We start from the raw sequence: 18,600 nt of genomic DNA, 5'->3' as shown, positions 1-18,600 counted from the left end.
TGTTCTCTTTATATATTAACGATCTAGATGACGGGACTGGGGGCATTCTGGCTAAGTTTGCCGATGATACAAAGATAGGTGGAGGGGCAAGTAGTATGGAGGAGGTGGGGAGGCTGCAGAAAGATTTAGACAGTTCAGGAGAGTGGTCCAAGAAATGGCTGATGAAATTCAACGTGGGCAAGTGCAAGGTCTTGCACTTTGGAAAAAAGAATAGAGGCATGGACTATTTTCTAAACGGTGACAAAATTCATAATGCTGAAGTGCAAAGGGACTTGGGAGTCCTACTCCAGGATTCTCTAAAGGGAAACTTGCAGGTTGAGTCCGTAATTAAGAAAGCAAATGCAATGTTGTCATTTATCTCAAGAGGCTTGGAATATAAAAGCAGGGATGTACTTCTGAAGCTTTATAAAGCATTAGTTAGGCCCCATTTAGAATACTGTGAGCAATTTTAAACCCCTCACCTCAAGAAGGACATACTGGCACTGGAGCAGGTCCAGCGGAGATTCACACGGATGATCCCAGGAATGGTAGGCCTAACATACGATGAACGTCTGAGGATCCTGGGATTATATTCATTGGAGTTTAGGAGGTTGAGGGGAGATCTAATAGAAATTTACAAGATAATGAATGGCTTAGATAGGGTGGACGTAGGGAAGTTGTTTCCATTAGTGGGGAGACTAGGACCCGGGGACACAGCCTTAGAATAAAAGGGAGTCACTTTAGAACAGAGATGAGGAGAAATTTCTTCAGCCAGAGAGTGGTGGGTCTGTGGAATTCATTGCCACAGAGGGCGGTGGAGGCCGGGACGTTGAGTGTCTTTAAGGCAGAAGTTGATAAATTCTTGATTTCTCGAGGAATTAAGGGCTATGGAGAGAGAGCGGGTAAATGGAGTTGAAATCAGCCATGATTGAATGGTGGAGTGGACTCGATGGGCCGAATGGCCTTACTTCCGCTCCTATGTCTTATGGTCTTGAATGAAAAATGAAGTTACAAGATATGATTTCACAGGAGTTGATCAACGTCCACCACTTCCATCCAATTAACTTTAATCATATGTAGAATTGGATGCTGAATGTTGGGCAGCCTAATCAATCTTGGAGTAACAAAACACCCAAGCCCAGTCCTTTCCTTGTCCAACAACTGCAGACAGCACAGTGGCACAGTGGTTAACACTGCTACTTTACAGCTCCAGGAACCCGAGTTCAATTCCAGCCATGGTTGTCTGTGTGGAGATTGCACTTTCTCCCCGTGTCTGCGTGGGTTTCCTTCGGGTGCTCGGGTTTCCTCCCACAGTCCAAAGATGTGCAGGTTAGGTGGATTGGCCATGATAAATTGCCCATTATTGTCCAAAAGATTAGGTGGGGTTACTGGGTTACAGGGCTAGGGTGGAGGTGTGGGATTAAGTAGGGTGCTCTTTCTAAGGGCTGGTGCAGACTTGATGGGCTGAATGGCCTCCTTCTATAATAATAATCTTTATTCGTGTCACAAGTAAGCTTACATTAACACTACAATGAAGTTACTGTGAAAAACCCCTAGTCGCCACACCACGGCGCCTGTTCGGGTACACTGAGGGAGTATTCAGAATGATCCAATTCACCTAACAGCATGTCTTTCGGGACTTGTGGGAGGAAACCAGAGCACTTGGAGGAAACCCACAGGGGGCAAGTGCAAACTCCGCACAGACAGTGACCCAAGCCGGGAATCGAATCAGAGTCCCTGGGCGCGATTCTCCACTCCCATGCCGGTTGGGAGAATCGCCTGGGCCACCAAAATGTCCGGGGACGCCGGTCTGACGCCCTCCCGCGATTCTCCCAAGCGGCGGGAACGGCCCGGTCGAGTTTCGCGGGCTGCAGGCCGGAGAATCGCCGGAGACACCCAAAATGGCGATTCTCCGGCACCCCCGCTATTCTGAGGCCGAGCGGCCAGGCCAAAACGGCGGGTTCCCCCCGGCGCCGTCCACACCTGGTCGCTGCAGTCGTGGGCGGTGTGTGAACGCTGGGGGGGGGGCGGCCTGTGGGTGGGCGAGGGGGGATCCTGCACCGGGCTTCACCTGGAATGTGGGGTGGCCCGCGATCGGTGCCCACTGATCGTCGGGCCGTCCTCTCTGAAGGAGGACCTCCTTCCTTCCGCGGCCCCGCAAGATCCGTCCCCCATCTTCTTGCGGGGCAGATTTGGACAGGACGGCAACCACGCATGCGCGGATGACGTCCGTTATGCGGCGCCGGCCGCGTCATCTATGCGGCGCCGCTTTTACGCGGGCGACAAGGCCTGGCGCGGGTAGATGACGCGGCCCCGATACTGGCCCATTGTCAGGGCCTGAATCGGTCGGGACCGGGGCCGTTCCGCGGCGTCGTGAACCTCGACGGCGTTCACGACGGCGCAGCCACTTCGGCGTGGGAGTGGAGAATCCCGGCCCCTGTTCTGCACAGTAAATTCTGTGGGCGGGATTCTGCCCCGCCGAGCCACATTTCTGTTTCACCCCTCCGGCGGGATGCTCCGTTACACCGGCTAGTCAACGGGGTTTCCCATAATGGGGCAGTCCAACGCCATCGGGCTGCAGGCAAAATGGAGCATCCCGCCAGCGGAGAATCCAGCCCTATGATTCTATACCCATTAGCCAATAATTAGCAAGCGGAAAACCATAAACATTTCGCTTGTCTAAACCAATGTCAATTGTAGCACCCTGAGTTTAGATCAGGGATCCAATCAGGACTTCCTGGGCTCTTTACCTCAGCACTGCATTTCACAGCACATTTAAAAAGGTGGGCGATGTTTCTCATACCTGATGTAACATGAACTCAAGTGGGTCATCTGGTCTCTCATACACTAGATTTTCAGTCATTCTCTGTAAATCAAAACATATTTAAAACAATTTGGCATTCAGTCTGACATGTAAATCGTGAGCGCTGCCGCTTGAGTTATTTGGATATTCACAAATTCATTATAATTTAATTTTACAAGCATTAACTAACAAAATGTGTTTATTTTATAAAAGATAGTGTAATCGGTGAACTAATTAATTGCACATGCATATAAACACAGTGAAATTCATTGTGATCTAATCCCGTATATAATTCGTTATCCCTTTACCTGCTTATTTTGCTTCCTGAAATTGCTTTGTTTCGCTTGCTGTGATATTTCATTTTTGGCTTAAATGAATGTACATTTTTTCCCAGAATATCTTTGTTATACCAGTTACTGTATTTGTTCTTGTAGACTCACAGACCACATATTAATGTACTATTCTAATTTGAGCATATGAAATCTCCTTTGTTCCAGACCTCTGGAAAAGCTGTTTTCAGTTTGCAACCATTAACATTCGTCTTTCTCCAGTCAGACACATCTTGTGCATTACCATAAATAGAGCAGCCAGAGTTTTCCACATTTGCATAGCCCAGTCATACGTTTTGACTTGAAGAAACTGAAAACCTCAGCTAGTATCTCTGGCCCTATCGTGTGAGGACAAATAACTCCACTTAAGGAGCTGCCAGCAATCATTTGTGATTTAATGCAACTTTCTCACCAGGGTAGATCCTATCTATTTCACAAATGAGGAAATATGCTGCCCAAATCCAGGCATATATTTAATTCGGTTTTTGAGTGCATGTGCTCAAATGCAAGAATATTTCACAAGATACTGCAGAAACATTCATTTGTTTTTAAAAATAAATTTAGAATGCCCAATTCATTTTTTCCAATTAAGGGGTAATTTAGCATGGCCAATCCACCTACCCTGCACATCTGTGGGTTGTGGGGGTGAAACCCACGCAGACACGGGGAGAACGTGCAAACGCCACACGAACAGTGACCCAGATCTGGGATCGAACCTGGGACCTCGGCACCGTGAAACAGCAGTGCTAACCACTGCACCACCACGCTGCCCCAGAAACATTCATTCATAACAATACCAAGTTAGAATTATCAAAAGGAACTAAATGCTAATTGGAGGGGGTTGCCGTTCAGTGTGCAGCAAAGTGTCCTTCTCTGGGACAATCAGGTTCAGTATAAACAGCTGCATTTTAAATGAAAATGAACAACCTCACCTCTTTCACAATGAACATGAGAATACAGCACAAACCTCTCAAAGACACCGAGCTGACATTCAGAGAGCTAAAAGATTTAACTCCTTATCAAAAATAAATCACATCTATCAGAAATGGACTCTCGCGGTGTAAGTTTTAAGGAACATATTGAAGTTTAAATTCCATTGATAGCAATTTGGCTACACCATTGCATTTTGGGATACCAATGTACTGAAGGAATCAGTCCCTCATTGATTCAGTGCTAATATATTCCCAGTAAGATATTCACTGTGCTCTCTCTGAGCACAGTTATTATAGCAAACAAGGTTTCCTGGATAAGAACACAACTATGTAGGGGCAACGCCACTTGCAGAGGTCAGTGAACTCAAGACATTTTCTACAGTGTGTTTGTGCTAAGATAAGACAGGAATCTGCTAATGTCCAGTAGGCAGCCTATGGCCGAAATTCTCCGACCATTGGGATTCTCTTTTCCCGCCGGCAGTGGACCTCCCCCTGCAGGTTTCCTGGCGGCATGGGGTGGCATCAATGGGAAATCCCATTGACAAGCGGCAGGAAGAAACAATGCCACCCCCAGTAAATAGCATGCTGCTGAGAAAGACTGGAGAATCCCGCCCTACATTTTTATATTCCAGGTCACCAGTTGGTGAGGAATATTACTGAAGCCAATCTTTATTCAGTCTGATATTTATTTGCAGAATGAAACATTTGAAGCACACACCTCCTAACTCAACTACATCCCAGTGACAGTCAGTGTCTCTTTATACTTTTTGAGCAACACAAATGAACAAGTTAACAACTTAATATTTTAAGGGGACATTCCCTAAAGGGACAGTGTCTCTATATCTGCTTAAGTGAAGCCCGCCCCCATTAATTCCCTTTAGCTGCATATAGTTTAACACAATTAACATAGATTGGATAATGTATCTCAGCAGTACAGCAGAAAAGTTGAAAGCAAGGTGGGAAGCACGGTAGCATTGTGGATAGCACAATTGCTTCACAGCTCCAGGGTCCGAGGTTCGATTCCGGCTTGGGTCACTGTCTGTGCGGAGTCTGCACATCCTCCCTGTGTGTGCGTGGGTTTCCTCCGGGTGCTCCGGTTTCCTCCCACAGTCCAAAGATGTGCAGGTTAGGTGGGTTGGCCATGATAAATTGCCCTTAGTGTCCAAAATTGCCCTTAGTGTTGGGTGGGGTTATTGGGTTATGGGGTTAGGGTGGAGGTGTTGACCTTGGATAGGGTGCTCTTTCCAAGAGCCGGTGCAGACTCGATGGACCGAATGGCCTCCCTTCTGCACTGTAAATTCTATGAACATATTGATCCAAACAAGCACTAAAGAAATTCAAAGAAAATAGGCACAGTCCAATATTGAAGACTAATCTGACTAAAACATTAGGATAACTATGACTTATAGCTGTTCCCCACATGACTTTGTACCAATATAATGTCTCCAAACGGCATCCCCAAAATACCTTAATATTAATCTCACAAGAGCAACTCCATGCCCCAAATTAATGCACTTAATGGGGCTTCTGTAACACAAGGCGACAGTCCTCTCTGCGCCTCTTCTCCATATCACTGGAAAACCCATGGAGCCTAATCCTGATGTTTTCCTCCTTTAGGCAAAACAGAATTTTAAACTAATCTGAAATTAGTTGTGGAAAAAATTCAATGTGACTTAATTCAAATATAGTTGCTTTAGAAACATATGTGGCCATGTATGGGTAGTGATGTTGAGAGTTTTGCGTTTCAGTTCAATGTCATTTTAAATTTTGTGATGTGCATCTATCTGTTATCCTATTAGAAGACATTGAGTAGAATATGCCCATATTTTCTAGTGTTTAGATGAATGAGAGGTGATTTAATTAGGGTAGATGTTGAGAGTTTCCCCAGCTGAAGAGTCTTGAGTCAGGAGTGATAGTCTCAGAATAAGGAGTCAGCCGTTTAGGACTGTTATGTAGAGAAACATCTTCACTAAGGGGTTGCGATTCTATGAAATTCTCTGATCCAGAGGGTTGTGGATGCGCAGTCGAAGAGTATACTCAAGACTGGGATTGATAGATTTTCGGATACTAAAGGAATTAAGGAATATGGAGATAAATTGAAAAAGTAGAGTTGATGGCAAAGTTCAGTCATGATCTTACGAATTCAAAGGCTTAATGGCCCATATGACCTACTCTTATTTCTATTTCTTATGTTCTTCTTTAAGTGGTATCTGACACAGTAAGAAGTCTAAGTATAGAATTTTGAATAAAGGGTGACCCTTCCCTGTACATGTAAGGGACACATTTGACAACATTATATGGAGAGTGCTTTCACTTGTACTGAGGAACAAGTAAAAATTAATTCCATTAGAGCTGAATTCTTCCTAGGCGAACAAAGACTGCTTCCCTACTCAATGATGCAGCCTTAAAGTGAAGACTAGATTTGAAATCAATGAATAATTTATTTTACAAAGCTACCTTGAACTCGAATGTGTGTTGAATATTCGTTCTCCTTCGATACATTTGCCGACCATGGACTTGCATTGGATTGGTCCATGATTGTGCTTGGCAAAATACTGCAATGGTTTGCTGTTGCTTTTTGCAGTATGGCTGACCCGGAAACTCTCCCACTCCTACTGCCTGCAATCAGGCATTTCAGAAGGACTTACGAGCTGATTATGGAGTAACTAGTGAGGTACCACAGGGATCGGTGCTGGGACCCCAGCTATTCACAATATATATTAATGATTTGGATGAGGGAACAAAATGTAACATCTCAAAGTTTGCAGATGATACCAAGTTAGGTGGGAGGGTGAATTGTGACGAGGATGCAGGGATCCTGCAGCATGATCTGGACAAGTTGGGCGAGTGGGCAAATCAATGGCAGATGCAGTATGATCTGGATAAGTGTGAGGTTATTCACTTTGGAAGCAAAAACAGGAAGGCAGATTACTACCTGAATGGTTCTAAATTGGGAGAGGGGAGTGTGCAGCGGGACCTGGGTGTCCTTGTGCACCAGTCGCTGAAGGTAAGCATGCAGGTGCAGCAGGCGGTAAAGAAGACTAATGGTATGTTGGCCTTCATTGCGAGCGATTTTGAGTCTAGAAGCAGGGATATGTTGCTCCAATTATACAGGGCCTTGGTGAGGCCATACCTGGAGTATTGTGTGCAGCTTTGGTCTTCTTCTCTGAGGAAGGATGTTCTTGCTCCGAAGGAGTGCAGCAAAGGTTTACCAGACTGATTCAAGGGATGGCGTGACTGTCATATGAGGAGAGATTAATTAGGTTGAGATTGTTCTCGCTGGAGTTCAGAAGAATGAGGGGGGATATCATAGGGACTTATAAAATTCTAACATGACAAGACAGGGTTGATGCAGGGAAGATGTTACCAATGATCGGTATATCCAGAACCAGGGGTCACAGTCTGAGGATTCAGGATAAACCATTTCGGACAGAGATGAGGAGTCATTTCTTCACCCAAAGAATGGTGAGCCTGTGGAATTCATTACCACAGGATGTAGTTGATGCTAAATCAATGAATATATTCAAGAGGTGGCTAGATATAGCACTTGGGGAGAATGGGATCAAAGGCTATGTGGAGAAAGCAGGATTAGGCTATTGAGTTGGTTGATCAGCCTGATCGTGATGAATGGTGGAGCAGGCTCAAAGGGCCAAAAGGCCTCCTCCTGCTCCTATCATCTATGTATTATCAACCTGTTTGGGCATGTTATGAACATACTTACCTTCTGCGGCCATCAAGTCCTGAAGTGGGACTTGAAGCTGGAACTTCTTGCCCAGAGGTAAGGGCACTATCACTGCACCACAAGACCTCCTGTGTTTTGAGGATTAAGTAGTGTAGTTCAGTACCATGTAGACTCAATTAACACATTGTCCATCCCTGCCTCCTCCAAACCATATACAGTATTGAGTGGAACACCCATTATCCAAGCTATTATGCCAAGTAATTTAGAACTGCAGTATAATGAACTACAGGTGAAATTATTCAAGACGTTTTATGATTAGTCTTCAAAGAGGCCAGGTCATCCTACAATAGAGGATCAATGCAGGGGTATTCAATGCTGCAGCCATTAGAAAATCCAATATTAGATTTTCAAACACATTTCTGAACAGATTCTTGATTTATCTTCACAACTTGATTCCACAATATTTGTGGAAAAAATGATTCAAAAGAATAATTAAAGTATAAGGCAGACTGAAAAACTTTAATTACCCAAAGTAATTCCTTATCGTTGACATTCAAAAAACATTCTAGCTAATTTTTATTGTAATAACCCATAATACTCATAGACAAAGACAAAACAGAATTTTAAACTACATTGAAATTAATTGTGAAAAAATTTCAAGATTTAATTCTTGTCTGAAATCACAATATCATAAAGCTAATGCAGCTGGTCAATGGACAGCTTCATTCTTTTAGATGTTACATTCCTTTAGATACATTGGCGAAGGCGACAATAGAAGGAAACTATTTGTTTTTGCACAGCAAGTTGCTGTCATCTAGAATATGCTCTCTGAAAGGGTGATGGAAACAGATTAAATAGTAACTTTCAAAAACAAATGAACTGGATAAATACTTGAAGGTACAAAAATGACAGGAATATGAGAAAAGAATACGGAAAAAGGGTTAACTGGATAATTGTAACACGGAGCTGGCATGGGCACGCACATTGGGCCAAATAGCCGCCATGATTCTATGATTTAAATCCCCTTTGGATCATCTTCCTTTCTCTTCTGAAATTGGTCTGTTTCCTGGGGTAAGATTCATAGTTTCCTGCAAGATCTCTCCCAAGTGGTCATACCTCATGTGTGAATCTAAACAGAGAGTGTCAGCATCAGGGCTGGAGAAAATCATGTCCTAACCTTCTGTCCACAGTGGTATTTTCCAGCAAGAATCAGAATCTGGTGTAGGAACCATGACTGAGCTTTCACCTTCCTAGCCCAGGAACATGCATACCGGTTGAAAAGGACCTAATGCAAGGTGACATCATCCAATTTATCTTACTTTTTTTTTACATTTAGAGTACCCAATTATTTTGTTCCAATTAAGGGACAATTTAGTGTATCCAATTCACCTACCCTGCTCATCTTTGGGTTGTGGGGGTGATACCCACGCAGACACGGGGAGAATGTGCAAACTCCACACAGACAGTGACCCGGGGTCAGGAATCGAACCTTGGTCCTCGGCATCGTGAGGCAGTAGTGCTAACCACTGCACCACCGTGCTGCCTTAACATCATCCAATTTAACAAAAAACAAGTAACTTTTCTGCAGCAAATCATGTTAATGGCCGATTCCATGATTTCTATGGGACTGAGCAGGGGGTAACAATGGACAACTGAAGTAACCATTTCTAATTCACACACAGATATTCTTCCCTAAGAGGGGCTATGTAAACAGATATCGCCAAAGGAGCTTCCTTTCCTGCCCTAAATTAAATTGCAGGTAATGAGGCAGAGCAGTAGCAACCCATAGACTTTGAACAGTACACCAACCTGAAACATCTGTAGAATATTGTGTTTCTCCATGTACAGCACAGATCGAATATATGGATCTTCAAAACAAGTTGAAAATTTATCTTCAGAAACTGAAGGTGCCTGGGCCATCTGAGATGTTTTTAAGGACAGAGGGAGAGATGGAACTGCAGGCTGGCTTATAGTATAAGCTGTAGGTTGAATCGCTGACTCAAATACAGGTTCAACTGGATATTCACCTTCAACTATTGGCCCAGTTTCAGGTTTGATGGTTGCTGCTTCTGATTCAGCTACAGTCTGCACTTCTGACCCTGTTTCAGCTTCTGGTTCAGCTGTTGCCTCTGCATTTGGTTCAGTTGCTGTGTCTGCTTCTGGTTCATCTGTCGCCTCTGCTTCTGGTTTAATTGTAGCCTCTGCTCCTGATTCAGCTGTTGCTTCTTCATTTGGTTCCGCTTTAGCTTCTGATTCGCCTTCAGATGTAGCCTCTGCATCTGCTTCAGCTGTAGCCTCTGCTTCTGCTTCTGCCGTAGCCTCTGCATCTGGTTCAGCTGCAGTCTCTGCATCTGGTTCACCTGCAGCAGCCGCATCTGCTTCACCTGCAGCTTCTGCATCAGTTTCAGCTGCAGCTTCCACTTCTTCTGTAGGTGCCCCCTCCACTTCTGCTTCTGTAGCTGCCGCGTCCGTTTCTGGTTCACCCGAGTCTTGCACATCTGGCTTAGTTGTATCCTCTGCTTCTGGTTCAGCTGTGGGTTGTACTGAAGACTCTTCTAATTGCTTTTCTGCAAGATTGGGATCATTATTCTTTTTGATTGAAAAAAAGTGGAAGAGTTCATTGTCAATAAATATATAATCGCAATAGTTTGATGCAAGATGCTGACAACATATTTACTTAATTTTTTGGAATTTCCATTATATAACTAAATGTGTCACATTTGCTGTTGGTACTTGATACATTTTGCTCATAGTAAGGGCCAACAAACTGGCGGTGGAATGGTCGCTGATTCAAGAAGAAAACATATTATGAAATTTCAAGATATTAGAAACCTGAAATAAAAACAGAAAATTCTTAGCAGGTCAGGCAATATCTGCAGAGAGAAACAGAGTTAACTTTTCTGGTCTGTTCACTCTGTTTCTCTCTCGTCAAATGCTGCCTGACTTGCTGGGTTTTCCAGTATTTTCTGCTATGTGATTTAGTTGTTAAAGGTGTTGTTTTATCCCTTTGCAATGACTTAAACATTTACAACTGAACTTTTACTGCAGTATCCTGACGGATCATCAGGATGAGGCAACATAAAATGGAAAGAAGCAGCATGGTGGGATAATGTATAATACACATGTGGAAATAAGTGCAGTTTTAACACAAGTACTGAAGTAAAGGAACTGTCAGTGATAAACTGCTTTCTAATTCCACCTATCAACCACCCCCCACTCAAGTGTTACTTGTGAATCTTCTGTCCATGTGTCATCGCCATGTCATTTTAGATGGTGAAGTTATGCAAGAAGCAACTGACTACATTGATCAAAGAATTTGTTTAGCAGGGCTGTTTACAACCCTGATGTACTTTCTTTTATTTCCTTTCCTTTTCATGTACTTGATCTGTTGAGCTGCTCGCAGAAAAATACTTTTCACTGTACCTTGGTACACGTGACAGTAAACAAATCCAACAATCATGTTCTGCCAAGGCATCAGAATGTTATTTCAAAATCTTAACATCCTGGTACAAAACAATCCCGGTGATGGCCTGTTCCTCATTATACACTGGAGGCTATTGTAGAAGATTCACAGCGGTGAAATTAGGAGAAAACCTTGGTGAAAAGCTATGTTAGAAGGGATAAACAAAACAAGAGTTAAGAGTGGATGATATTGTGCCATCGGGTTTGTTCTAGGACTTCAATGGTTTAGGGTGAAGCAAGGAAGGCTGGTGTTCAAATTTACAAAGAATACAAAGATAGGAGGCATTGTAAAGAATTCTGAGGGCCAAAGAAACTATAAGGAGATATTGATGAGACGTTGGAACGGGCAAATGAATGAGTGGCAGATGAAGCTCAATGTCAAGACATGTGTACCTTGGTTGGGTACTTATGGGTGGTTGTCTAAAGTAATATGGAATCTGACTGCCCAAGATCTAATGCCACCAAGTTACAGTCCAACAGGTTTGTTTCGAATCACTAGCTTTTGGAGCACTGCTCCTTCCTCAGGTGAAGGAGCAGTGCTCCGAAAGCTAGTGATTCGAAACAAACCTGTTGGACTTTAACCTGGTGTTGTAAGACTTCTTACTGTGCTCACCCCAGTCCAACGCCGGCATCTCCACATCAAGATCTAATGGGTCTACCTGTTTAGATACCAGTGATGTGGATAAAATGGTTGACAGAATGAAAGCTGATGAAGGTAATCATAATGGACTACAAGGCACTGAGGAGCAAGTGGATACCCATGGTACAGATAAAAAGAATAGATAAGTTTTGATTGTGGCAGATTTTATAATGGGCGATGGTATGACGGATGGTGGAATTTAGGTATTTTCTTTAGTAGATATGACTAAGAGTCCCTGCTTCCCAGCTGGGAGGATTCGGAACATCACAGAGTAAATACAAAATAGGTTTGAGTTTCTGTAAAAGAATTTTACAAAATTAAGTTCTAGATCATGGAGAAAAATGTCCAGGGTAGCAATCTCTGGATTATTCCCTGTGCTGTATGCTGAACCAGACAGGAAGAAAAGGAGTAGGTTTGCAATGGGTGGTTTAAAAGATTGTGCAAATGGGAGGGAGGGTTTCAAATTACTGTGACCAGTTTAGAGACCAAGGAAGGCTGTGCAGATAGAATGGGATGGCTTTGATCTAAACCAGCAAGGTGTGCAAGGTTTTACAAAGAGGGTAAATAAGATTTTGTGGAATAATTTAAACTAATTTGAGGAACAAAGGGATAAATTCACACAGTAGGTTAAAAAGGCTGACACTTTGATCAGTGCTGAGCGAGTGCTGCACTGTTGGAGATGCTAACATTCGAGGATATTAAACTAAGGACCTGTCTTCTCAGGTGCATGTAAAACATTCCACGGAACCTTTTAAAGAAACGTGAGTTATCCAGTGTCCTAGTCAGCGTTTATCTCAGTACCAAAACAGATTATATGTTCATTTATATCATTACATTTTTGTGATCTTACTGTGTGCAAATTGCTTATCAATTTCCTGTGATGTGAGGCAGTTTGGGACATTCGAAGGCAATGAAAGGCATTACACAGATGCCAGTTCAGGCTTTTAGCACCTCAGTCAAAGATTAGCATTATGACAAAGTAGCATGTGTGAAATATGGCACAAGTGTCCGCTCAGTCGGAAGTCCCAGAGTGTCTAACCCTAAACCAAGTTGAAAGGTTGTTGGCACTCATGTATTCTGCCCCAAGACAATTTCTTTCCTAATGTAATAAAACCAGAAAAAATTTGGAAACGCTTGACCTTCATTGACCTAAACATTAATTCAGTTTCTCCCTCCACAGATACTACTGTGACCTACTGAGCATTTTTTGTTTTTAATTCAGGATTCCAGCATGCACAATATATTGCTTTTATTGTTTCTTGGGTTTGTCTGGAGGGCAAAATTTAATGTATACGAGTTGGACCAAATGACCTGTTTCTGTGCTGTATATTCTATGTTTTCGTTCATGATGGCAATATATTTGGATGTCATCTGGAACCTTTGGAGCATTATCTTACGATACAATCATGTATTACTCTACCAAGAATGTACAGTATGAAAAATCCCAAGCCGCGTTGCTTTTATTTTAAGAGTACAAAAGAAACTTGTCATATACATGCATTTAGTCACAGATAATCTTACAGTCATGGACTATAGGATTAAATAAAATTGCTCCAGACTATTTCATTTAATTGAAAATAGGCTTCCAGGGTATGTTAGCACATCTTTAATTCTAGCAGAGAACATAAGGGGCTGAATTCTCTGTCACGCCGCATCAGATTTCTGATACAGTACGCTGGCGAGGTGCTCCGTTTCACCAGCTGGTCAATGGGCTTTCCAATTGTGGGGCAGCCCCACACCGCTGGGAAACCCCCGGGCTGCCAGCAAAGCAGAGCACCCGACAGTGGAGAATTCAGCCCAAGATGTTCAATCTTGCACATGTTAATCATATACCTTAGTCTTTTTAGCACACATGGGTTTCATGGGAAAAATAGACATGGAATGACAGGAAAGCACAAAGCAAACATCATGGGCAGAACAGTGATTAGGACTGCTGCCTCACAACACCAGGGACCTGGGCTCAATTCCGACCTTGGGTGACTGTGTGGAGTTTTTACGTTCTCCTTGTGTCAGTCTGGGTTTCCTCCTGGTGCTCCAGTTTTCTCCCACAGTGACCCAAAGTCAGAATTGAACCCAGGTCACTGGCACTGTGAGGCAGCAGTGCTAACCATTGTGCCATCGTGCCACCCTATGGGTTAACATCTCCTTATATGACTCAGTGTCATATTTTGTCTTCAAATGCTCCAGTGAGGTGCCTTGGGGCATCTTATTAAAAATAATAATAATCTTTATTGTCACAAGTAGGCTTACATTAACACTGCAATGAAGTTACTGTGAAAAGCCCCTAGTTGCCGCATTCCGGCACCTGTTCGGGTACACCGAGGGAGAATTCAGAATGTCCAATTCACATAACAACATGTCTTTTGGGGCTTGTGGGAAGAAACCAGAGCACCCTGAGGAAACCCACGCAGACACAGGGAGACCGTGCAGACTCCACCTCCACACAGACAGTGACCCAAGCCGGGAATCGAACCTGGAGCTGTGAAGCAACAGTGCTACCCACTGTGCTACCGTGCCACCCATATTATGTTCAATATCAATATGAATTGTGGCTATTTTGGTTTTTCACCTTCAGATATTGAATGACCATTTTGAACATGTTTTCTATTCATTTTGGAGCCCATCGCTGCCACCTACCCTATTTTGACACATGTTCCTTAGGGAACCAAGTGTACAGTGGTCCATTTTATGGAACTACAGTGGTCCATTTTATGGAACAGTGTCCTCAGCTACTGGAACAGGAAGAAACTGTAGCACTTTTTGGGCTGCACCTGAAGTGGAATGGAACCATGGTCCTAACAGAACTGAAAAATAGGGCAGTAGGCAAGACTGTAAACAGGGAGATAAATTAAATAAGAGAAAGGAGTAAGAGGTCAGAATAATAAAGTGACATAAAGGATCAGGAATCCGATAAAATTACAAAACATAAATGCAAATTAACCTACAAATAAAGTGAGAGGAACAATTAATAGAAAAAACAGTTCCCATTGGCTGAAGGATCCAGAAACAAAGGGCACAGATATAAGGTAATGGGCAAAAGAAGCAACAATGACACGAGGAAATAGTTTTTCACATGCAGCAAGTGGTTAGGATCTTGAGTGTACTGGGAGTCTGAGAGCCTGAGAGTCTGGTGAAGACAGATTCAATCCAGGCATTCAAGAGGGAATGGGATTATTATTTGAAAAGGAATAATAATAATAACCTTTATTGTCACAAGTAGGCTTACATTAACACTGCAATGACGTTACTGTGAAAGTCCCTTAGTCGCCACACTCTGGCACCTGTTCGGGTACACCGAGGGAGAATTCTGAATGTCCAAATTACCTAACAGCACGTCTTTTGGGACTTGTGGGAGGAAACCGGAGCACCCGGACGAAAACCATGCAGACACGGAGAGAACGTGCAGACTCCACACAGACAGTGACCCAAGCCGGGAATCGAACCTGGGACCTTGGCGCTGTGAAGCAACAGTGGTAACCACCGTGCTGCCGTGCCGCATGTGCAGGGTTAACAGATAACAGAGAGAAGGGGGAGGGCGTTGGAGGGAGTGGCAATTTATGATGCGCTCCCTCAGAGAGGCAAATATGGAGACGATGGGCTGAATGGCCTCCTTCTCTGCTGTAACCATGCAAAGATATGCTTGATAAAAGAGCGAGATGAGGACATGAAGTGGGAGGAGGACCATGTGAAGTGTGAACACCTTTGAACCGAATGGCCGGTCTCTGTGCAGTATATTCTGTGGAATCAGAAATCACAAGCTCTGAACACAAACTGATCCACCTCCAAACTGTAAACTTGGCACCTCTGGTCTGCAAACAAGTGGTGAAAGGTTCACAGTAAATTCTGCACCCCCACCTCCCAATCCCCAAGGTGTTTTAATGTTGTTTTCTCACCAACACCAGATTTCAGAAATGCAGGAGCTCATTTCAAGCCTTTGCCGTTGCCGTTGCTGGACAATGATTTTGTTCTCCAGCCGCTCAGTGCCCAGTGGAGGAAGAGCCTGGCTCATTGTTAAACCGCTCGGGAACGGACAGGAGAATCCCAGGAGGACGCGATTACCTCACTCATGGCTGCACCGATGGAATTCCACGCTCTCGTCCTCAAACCCCAACACTGGGAAAATTAAAGCAAATTATTTCCAAATTAGACTCCCGCAAGTTTCGCCCTCCCACCCACCAGTCCGCCCGTCCTCCAGCCCCCTCCGAGTGTATCTGCTCCGGGCGTCCGGTCACCCAGGAAACCGGTGACATAACACACAGCCAGTCGCCTTGGGAACGGGGGCTCATCCCGCCGCTGCCGCTCTCCATTGGATAGTGCGCTTCAGGAGGCGGGGTCAACTAGTAGCACCCACTGTCCAGGGGAATTCCCAAAGGGAGAAGGAATAAAACAGGAGGACATGGGATGCCACTGGTTCCAGGGACTGCAAACACTACACACTGGATCTGGGAATAACATTGGAACTGCAAACACTACACACTGGATCTGGGAATAGCACTGGGCCTGCAAACACCACACACTGGATCTGAGAATAACACTGGGACTCAAACACTACAGACTGGATCTGGGAATAACACTGGGACTGCGAACACTACACATTCAATCAGGGAATAACACTACAAACATGACATACTGGATCTTGGAATAACACTGGGATTGCAACACACTGGACCTGGGAATAACATTGGGACCAGGATCACTACACACTGGATGGGGAATAACAATGGGACTGCAAACACTACACGATGGATCTGGGAATAACACTGGGACTGCGAACACTACACACTGGATCTGGGAATAACACTGGGACTGCGAACACGGCACAGTGGATATGGGAATAACACTGGGACTGTGACCACTACACATTGGATCTGGGAATATCACTGGGACTGCGAACACTACACACTGGACCTGGGAATAACACTGGGACCAGGATCACTACAGACTGGATCTGAGAATAACACTGGGACTGCGGACACATCACACTGGATCTGGGAATAACACTAGGACCAGGAACACTACCCACTGGATCTGGGAATAACACTGGGACTGCGAACACTACACACTCGAACTGGGAATAACACTGGGACTGCGAACACGACACACTGCATCTGGGAATAACACTGGGACTGCAAACACTACACACTGGATCTGGGAATAACAATGGCACTGCAAACAATACACACTGGATCTGGGATAACACTGGGACTGCAAACACTACACATTGGATCTGGGAATAACACTGGTACTGTGAACTACACACTGGACCTGGGAATAACACTGGGACCAGGATCACCACAGACTGGATCTGAGAATAACACTGGGACTGCGGACACATCACACTGGATCTGGGAATAACACTAGGACCAGGAACACTACCCACTGGATCTGGTAATAACACTGGGACTGCGAACACGACACACTGCATCTGGGAATAACACTGGGACTGCGAACACTACACATTGGATCTTGGAATAACACTGGGACTGCAAACACTACACACTGGATCTGGGAATAACACTGGGACTGCGAACACTGCACACTGGATCTGGGAGCACTGGCACTGCGACACACTGGACCTGGGAATAACACTGGGACCAGGATCACTACAGACTGGATCTGAGAATAACACTGGGACTGCGGACACATCACACTGGATCTGGGAATAACACTAGGACCAGGAACACTACCCACTGGATCTGGGAATAACACTGGGACTGCGAACACTACACACTCGAACTGGGAATAACACTGGGACTGCGAACACGACACACTGCATCTGGGAATAACACTGGGACTGCAAACACTACACACTGGATCTGGGAATAACAATGGCACTGCAAACAATACACACTGGATCTGGGATAACACTGGGACTGCAAACACTACACACTGGATCTGGGAATAACACTGGTATTGTGAACTACACACTGGACCTGGGAATAACACTGGGACCAGGATCACTACAGACTGGATCTGAGAATAACACTGGGACTGCGGACACATCACACTGGATCTGGGAATAACACTAGGACCAGGAACACTACCCACTGGATCTGGGAATAACACTGGGACTGCGAACACGACACTCTGCATCTGGGAATAACACTGGGACTGCGAACACTACACATTGGATCTTGGAATAACACTGGGACTGCAAACACTACACACTGAATCTGGGAATAACACTGGGACTGCGAACACTGCACACTGGATCTGGGAGCACTGGCACTGCGACACACTGGACCTGGGAATAACACTGGGACCAGGATCACTACACACTGGATCTGGAAATAACACTGGGAGTGCAAACACTGCACACTGGATCTGGGAATAACACTGGGACTATGAATACTACACACTGGATCTGGGAATAACACTGGGACTGCAAACACCACACACTGGATCTGGGAATAACACTGGGACTGCGAACACTACACACTGGATCTGGGAATAACACTGGGACTGCGAACACCACACACTGGATCTGGGAATAACACTGGGACTGCGAACACTACACACTGGATCCGGGAATAACACTGGGACTGCGAACACGACATACTGGATCTTGGAATAACACTGGGGCTGTGACACACTGGACCTGGGAATAACGTTGGGACCAGGATCACTACACACAGGATCAGGGAATAACACTTCACTGCAAACACTACACGCTGGATCTGGGAATAACACTGGGACTCAAACACTACACACTGGATCTGGGAATAACACTGGGGCTGCGAACATGGCACACTGGATCTGGGAATAACACTGGG

At 44.6% G+C, this 18,600-nt stretch overlaps 1 protein-coding gene across 1 annotated transcript in view; it reads right to left on the bottom strand.

Annotated features, from left to right (window-relative positions):
• The window catches only part of LOC140428047 (uncharacterized), a 30,380-nt gene extending 14,361 nt beyond the window's left edge, over positions 1-16,019 (bottom strand). Inside the window, exons 1-3 of the mRNA XM_072514041.1 lie at positions 15,887-16,019; positions 9,535-10,314; positions 2,783-2,845 (exon numbers count right to left, since the gene is read on the bottom strand). Of these exons, the coding sequence (XP_072370142.1) occupies positions 2,783-2,845; positions 9,535-10,314; positions 15,887-15,895 (852 nt within the window). The 5' untranslated portion in view covers positions 15,896-16,019. The remainder of the gene's footprint in view (positions 1-2,782; positions 2,846-9,534; positions 10,315-15,886) is intronic.
• Positions 16,020-18,600: the final 2,581 nt, after the last annotated feature.

The sequence above is a fragment of the Scyliorhinus torazame genome, chromosome 8 (genome assembly GCF_047496885.1).
Source record: "Scyliorhinus torazame isolate Kashiwa2021f chromosome 8, sScyTor2.1, whole genome shotgun sequence".
Lineage (NCBI taxonomy): Eukaryota > Metazoa > Chordata > Chondrichthyes > Carcharhiniformes > Scyliorhinidae > Scyliorhinus > Scyliorhinus torazame.
The sequence above is the reverse complement of the archived record's forward strand: the minus strand, read 5'-3'. Positions and strand labels throughout refer to the sequence as shown.